A 7,335-nucleotide genomic window follows, 5' to 3' on the forward strand; every position below is an offset into this window, starting at 1 on the left:
GGCTAATCCCACCCATGCTCTGTCACCTACAAGTACATGTCCATCTAAAAACAGTCATCCCATCACATGCACTGTATCATGATGTCAAATCAATATTTCTACAGCATCTCTTTCTGACTCTCTATCACACTTTGGGGAGAAAAAGCTAAAATTGGGGGTGGGGGGGAAAGATCAGGAACCAAAAATTGCATCTATCCTAGAAACAACACAGGCAATGTTAACTCTTTTATTATTGGCATGTCATCTGCAAATAAGTAATGGCAAAAGGAATAATGAGAGAGAAGCAATGCGTTTGGTCCCGAAGCAACTGCCACCTTAACTGTTTGTCAGAGTCATCCAAGAACAAGATCCAAGGAGAAAGGAGCCAGATCCAGCCTGGCACTAGCCAGGCTCCTCCTCGCTCACCAGCAGTGGTTCCACTTCCAGGGCCACCAACCCGGCTTCTCTCTCCTTCTGCTGCTGGTACAGCAGGAACTGCACAGTCACCTGGTGTTGCTGGGTAAGGAAGTGATCAACTAGGATGCAGGGGTAGCATTTGCAGCCCTGGCTTTCAATTAAAGCCAAAAGGAGCTGTACAGAATCACAGCAGCCATCCATTTAGCTCCAGCACAGCCTCTGGATGCCACAGTCCACAGAGGGAAGCTTAAAACTTGCTGTGTCTAATTCATGTACTGTAAGTCTTATCCATTGATTTAATCCCAGCTGTGGAATTTTTCTGCATTAGCATATAACCTTTTCCAAATCCTGCTTAACACTCATTTTTAGTGCTTCTTTATGGCAGAAAAGTTTAATCCCATTTTGCTTGCAATGCTAGGAAAGGGAACATAGAGGAAAATGCTACCTCAAAGCTCCAGATCTCCTTGGTTATATGGCTGAAATGCACAGGAAAACACCCTTTTCTACCTCATCCTTGTGCTTGCCAGGGTGCTCAGGGGGAAATTCATGAGTAGCAGGACAAGAAGAAGGTTCATCTAGGAGCAACGTGGGATCAAACACACTGCCCTGGACCCCTCCAGCCTCAGAGGTCTGAATAGTGAGGGCTGGGCTGAGGGTGGTGCTGGCAGGGAGGGAAACTCTTCCAAACTCTTCTCAGCAATTAATCAGCAGGGCCTGATCAGGGGAAAAAAATTAAATAAATAATGCTCCTTTCCTGCAAAATTCTAGGCAGTTTGGTATTTACAGGCCCTGACATGCAGACAACACTAGGACTCAATATTTAATGCTGTTTTCAGCACAGAATTGTGCAATGAGACAGAATTATTTATTTCCATTGTAAACCAGAGCATTGGAAATACTGCCAATCTAACAGGAATTAACAAGTAGGTATTTGCCCTTTTTAAATTAGCAGTTTTTCCAGTGCTCTGTAACTTGGCTGGTAGACAGTGGTTGTGAGAAGTTTGAGACTAATGGATGTAATTATTTATAAAAACAGGGGGGAAGGAGGAAAATTTCTGGGAGGCCTGGATGAATGGAGAGGAAATTCTCTCCACCCTAGGCAGAGCCCCAGGAATGATCCCATTTTCCCAAAGTTTTCCAGCATCCCACATCTGAGGCCCCCCCTGGCTAAAAACTAGACAGGATTTTCTTCAGAGACAGCAGGTCCTTTTGTCATCATTCCATGGCATGATGTGGGGAAGGATTTCTTCTTAGAGCTTAGCACATCAGTGTTCCAGCCTCTATAGGTACTGCTCAAATTTCCTGCCTTTTTTATTATTTTTTTTCCCCCTTTTTCTAGGCATTTTGCAGCTGGGCAGCTCCATGAGTCTTCATCATTGCTCTGGTGGGAAAAAAAACCCACTCTGAATTGGGAATCTAATTTGCTGAAATCCTCCTGTGGGCCTGGGCTGGGCCTGGGCTGTAGCACTGGGGACTGGCCCTCTCAGCCATCAAGTTGGCAACAGCAGAAGAGATTGAAGGAGGAATAAACTCTAAACACAGGTGATGTGGAGCTTATCAAGGAGCTTTTCCAGAATGTTTTTTGCAGCATATGGACTCAGCTGCTCAGATTTTTAAATAAATGCTGAACTGCCGAGACTATTTAATACAGGAACTAACTTGCTCAAGTCTGACTTTCAAGGAGAAGCTTGAAGACCTCAGCATCCAGACAGCCCAAAGAGGAGCAGACAACCTAACTGACCTGCTTGAGTAAAGTTCTTGACAGCCACTGAGCTCCTGTATCAAACTTGATTTCATTAAATTGGCCAATTTCACGACAATTCAAAAAAACCAGAACAGTTTGGAGGCAAAACCAGGTATTTATAGGTGTGCAGTTGCCTGTTTGGCTGGGAAACTCTTCTGGCTGCACTGTCAGGTCAGCTTGACATTCTTTGCAGAGTAATTAAATTCCAAAGGGTGATTTTTTTTTTGTAGAAGTATATAATGGATTCCAAGGGGTTGCCCTGCACATCACAAAAGGTGCAGGAGAGGTGCTGTGTGTACAACAGCTTGGCTCTTGCTGAATGTACTTTGGCTGTCTAGTAACAACCTGGTACACTTAATGAAAAGAAGTCCATGTGGAGGATTTGAGCACAGGATATTGTCACCCATCTGACAATAGGGTGATGTCAAATAATACAAATTAAAAAAAAAAAAAAAGGCAAAACACTTGGTAAAGGGCTTTGAACTAAATACAGAGTTGTTTGGTTTTGGTGGGAGCAGGGGAGGAAGGAGGAAAGGTGAAAGAGGGTGGGAGACTTACAGAAAAGGACAAAGTTTTCTGGAAAAACTTGTACCAGATTCAGCCTCTTAGGAACTTGGTGGTGGCTGCTGCTAAACACCCATGGGCAGAGCTGGGCATGGTTTTAAAATATGTGGTGTTGCATCCTGGGGTACAAGTGGAACATTAAGTAATCGTGGGCATAAAATAAAGGTCAGGTGAGGTCCACAGGGGAGCCAGTGTGGTAGACAAACCTGGCCTTAGTGTCTCTGGCTGCCAAGGCCCCTGCACAGGTCCAGATACCCCAAGAAACTCCAACCACCACAAAGGGGCAGCTGGAAGGAAACTCCTCCTGGAAAAGAAAATCGTGTCCAATTTACCAATCTCACGTGTAATGCTGTGAAACTCCTCTTGAAAGGAAAAGGACAACTCATGCTTTACAAACAGCTGGACACTTCCCTTATTTGTTGAAAATAACAGGCTTATTGTGCAACCAAGTAACTTTAACTGTAGACACCAGGGCAACAGGATGGTCATGTTACCCTGTTAAACTGAGCTGAAACACCTCAAGAGTGATCCTGCCCTTGGTAACACTGGAGCTGCTGTTCCAGACATGACCAGGAGTCCATTTGCTTCTAAAAACAGTCAGTGCCAGTGGTGTCAGATGGAAGCAAATGAATTCTGCAGCAGACACCAAGTAAGGGAACCCTTAATCCTTGCTTGGACCTTGAGAAATGGGAGTTTCTTTTCCACCTAATGAAGCTCTGGACACTATCAGGAATAGAGTCTACTAGAACTCAGCAATTTCTGCAACTCCTCCTCAAAATGGAGACTGTCTGTTACACAAATGATCAGTTATGACACACCTCCCTCTTAGAAATGATGTCGTTTTTGGTTTAATTCCTCTGTTTTCCAACACACAGGTGCTCTTGTTCATTTTCTGGCCTGACGTGACGTATTGGTTTGTTAGAGTTTTGATTTCCTTGGTTGGCAAGAGGCAGGAATGGAGCTGTCTTTAAAAGCATTGCCTTCCATACCTTCAGGGCTTCTCAAAGCAGGAGGTCTGCTTTTGTTTTCTCTTGATTACAAATACTTCATACATTTTCAACTAACCCTCCATACTTGACTAGATTCTTCTAAGCTCCTCAACCTGATTTGGAAGCATCTGTTTTCAATATCACTTGAACTGGAGGACTATTAGCAAGATTGGATTCAGACCCCAATCAAGACAGAACCCAGCAATGAATGTCATGTGCAAACTGGCACTGCAGTCCTGGGGCAGGGCTCAGGGAGGGGGGAGCTTTGTGGCCAATACAAAAGTTCCCTCTCAGAGTACAGCATAGAAAGGCATCTGCAAATGTGCATGTAACGTACTGTAAGGGTCATCAAGATCAAATTCTAGGGGTTGTTTTTGGGGATAAATAAACAGTGGCTGGTTTATGTTTCCAGCTGGGGGGGAATGGGGATGGAAGGAAGAGTCTCTCCTCGGTTCATGGAGCAGAAGACCTGGAGGTCACCCCAGCCAGAGGGGCCAGCAGCCCCAGGTGCCCAAACCCTGCTGATTTACCCCAAAAGCAGCCCATGACCCACAGCTTTGACTCACCACTGCAGAGGAGCTTTGTGCTCCCACCACGCAGGATGTTTTACCCAACTGCCCACTGAAACTGCCATGGCTGGAGATGCAAAGAAGCCCAGCTAGGCTCTTGGGAATGACAGAATAATTGAGCAGCCCGGGCAAAGGCCAGGGTGGGCTGTCCCACCCCTGCTCTGATTGGAGGGGCTCATGAAACGACTTTAATCAGAAAGACAAGCCTGGGAATCATAACTTCTGGAGCTGCTCCAGGTCAATCTGGTAAAGAGCTTCCTTTGAATATGGAACGGATTAGCACAATGTGCTTCAGCATGGTCCTGAGATCACTCCTCATTTCATCCTGGTTTATGCTCTGAGCTCATGGGGCCATGTACCAAGATGTTTTCAGACACAAAGCTAAAATTCTTACTTCAGGACAAATCAGAAAACTTCCTCTTTATACTCTTTTAAGTGAAAATACAAGCCATAGTAACCAGACAGGTGACTATGAGCCTAGAGCCAACAGCAGGACCAAGTGCCACCACATCACCCTTCACAAGGCTTTGAAAGCAAAAGTACATTATTGCTCCAAACATGTTGCTTTTCACTTCTTGATCACAAAATGCTCATGCTCATGCAGAAAGAGCACGATTAACAGTATCAAATATATTGTGGCCTTCCTTAGGGAGGACCCCTGAATATCAGAATGAAAAATTAGAGTGTTTTAAGTTTGCTCAGGACTTTCAAGAAACTGGCATCCTAATCTAGAGCCCTGTGTGGTTGGTCAGCCCTTGGCACAGCCTGCTGAGCAGGGCTGCTGGCTTTCAGGGGCACTCTGTGCCTCAGTGCACCTGATCTTGCCCCAAATCTTGCAGTTCAGGATAGCATTTCTTTGTCAAGTGCTATTTTCTATAACAAAGTTTGCCAAAACCTCATTTTCTGTCTCTGAGGTTGATGCAATCTTGCAATAGCACAATTTAACTGAAGTCTCAAGGCTGTAATTCTATATTTGCATTCAAAAACAAGCAGGTTTGGGGTTTGTTTTGGTTTGCTTGGGGTTTTTTTTTGTTTGTTTTTACATGTATTAGACAGAAAATGTAAGAAAAATATGCAAAACCTCACCCCCCAACTTTTAGTACCCTATACATCAGTTACAAGATAGGAATTAACCTGTGCAATGTAGCTTGAATGTAGATATTTTCTATCAACTCGTTATTCCTATCAAGAAATATTAAAATCATATGAATTATTGTTCAGAAAGAAGACTGTATCATCAGGTTAGAATGCTAGAAAAAAAAAAATTGATGATATATATATAAAAAAAATCTACTTGATTTCTGATCTAGTTAATAAGGAGAGACTCCAGCTCAAAGAAAAAGGATACAAAAATGTCTAAGAACAAAACTCCAAAGCTCCCAATGAGCCATGGAAGGTGGTGTAACAAGTAGAGGGCTCGGAGGGGTTTGGCATCTGGCATCTTGAAGACCAGGCTCAGCCCATAGGTGCAGTTCCCCATCATGACCAAGGCAAAGAGCAGGTAGGAGGTGCCTTCAGTTGATCTTCTTTGGAACTGAATACAAGGGAAAACTTAAGGAAGAGCTGTTGACACGTGTATAACCCAGCCACTCATGGATTATTTTGGCATTTTGCACCACAACAACACACCCCCAGACTTTCAGTCAGTCTTGGCCATCTCCTTCTGGGCTCTGAATCCTCCCAGCTTAGTACTTTCAGCACCCAAAATGACAGAAACTGTTCCAGTTCTCAGAGGCATCTCTGGTTAATGTAATTTTTATGTAAGTGCAAAGCAGCAAGGACAGTCTGCTTCCAAATGGCACTTGGTTCTTAGGAAACCTGTTGCTCCATCAGTCTGTTTAGTAGAGACTTTTGAAAACATTGTGGCCTTCTGGCTGTGATGGGAAAGGTAAAGGGAGAACATGGATAGTCCTGGAAATGAACTCCAATAAAATGTCTGTATATAAGTGACAATGTAAATAGAACTTTCTGTTGTTGTGGGTTTAGGGTTTTTTTTAACATAATGGCAGTGAAGAGGCTGGGGGGGAAGTCAGTGACAGCATCTTTGTGAAAAAGGGATACACATTCTGAACTAATTTTCCTCTGATTCCAACTTCTGATCCCATGGTTGGTCACTTAGGGTAGAAGTCTGGAGAAAGAAAAGGCACAAGCACTTGCTTGTGACAACCACCACACAGAGCCTGGTTCTGCTCGTGGCTGACAAGCCCAACTGACAAACCCAAGCACTCCCTCCTCCCCAGCCAATCAGTCCTCTGCCATCAATCAAAGACCATAATTTTCCTGAAATTCTCACTGTCCTCTTCTGAATGGGAAAAAAAGCCCCATTTTTCCTCTTAACCAATTTAGTCACCAAAGCCAGGCAAGCCTTTGAGCTCAGGAGGGCTCACAGTTGGGGAGAATCCAACACCTAAAGCAAGAGAGAGTGTTTTGTAAAATATGTAAGTGTGCATAGCCAAAAAAACCTACTTACATTTTTATACAGCTGAGGAAATCTACTTCCCAAGTAGAAGACACAGGATATATAGCCACAAATGAAGCCTGACATTTCAATCATATCCAGAGAGCTCTGAAAAAGAAAAGTACATCTATTTTGGCAAGAATGTTCTCGGGCATTTCAGGGGATTAAACTGAGAGTCCACTGGCTGTTTTTTTCTGGATAGAACTCCTTTCAAAGCAGGTCAGGGCTGCTTGTCAGATGACCAAAGAGGCCTAGAAAGGGTTTAATCTTCATCTCACAACAATGCACACTGCTGCATCATAGCCAGGCCTGAGATCAAAACTAGTGCTGGGCTTCAGGAGACAACACTAATATCAATCCAGTCCTCCTGCTCAAAAAGCCTGGGCACAATAATTCAAACCAAAACTAAGAACTGTAGCAAACACCACTGAAAATATGAATCATCCTGTCTGGAGAAAGCAAAATCCTCATTTTTCACAGCTGAAGAGTTGTTAGTTTCCTCACTCTTTCTGTGTTTTGAAAACGAGCTGCTTCCCTGCTGGGCAATGTTGCTGGATTACAATTATTTCACTGGCACTGGGATGAAGGCCATCGAGCTGCTGTGAACTTTCCTGC

The 7,335-nt window shown here is 43.9% G+C and overlaps 1 protein-coding gene across 1 annotated transcript in view; it reads right to left on the reverse strand.

The window, feature by feature from the left end:
- Window positions 1-381: 381 nt before the first annotated feature.
- Window positions 382-7,335, reverse strand: part of PQLC2L (PQ loop repeat containing 2-like) — a 12,664-nt gene continuing 5,710 nt past the window's right edge. Inside the window, exons 5-7 of the mRNA XM_009995733.1 lie at window positions 6,733-6,828; window positions 5,611-5,796; window positions 382-486 (exon numbers count right to left, since the gene is read on the reverse strand). Of these exons, the coding sequence (XP_009994035.1) occupies window positions 382-486; window positions 5,611-5,796; window positions 6,733-6,828 (387 nt within the window). The remainder of the gene's footprint in view (window positions 487-5,610; window positions 5,797-6,732; window positions 6,829-7,335) is intronic.

Source organism: Chaetura pelagica, unplaced genomic scaffold (genome assembly GCF_000747805.2).
Source record: "Chaetura pelagica isolate M959 unplaced genomic scaffold, ChaPel_1.0 scaffold394, whole genome shotgun sequence".
In the NCBI taxonomy this organism is placed as follows: domain Eukaryota; kingdom Metazoa; phylum Chordata; class Aves; order Apodiformes; family Apodidae; genus Chaetura; species Chaetura pelagica.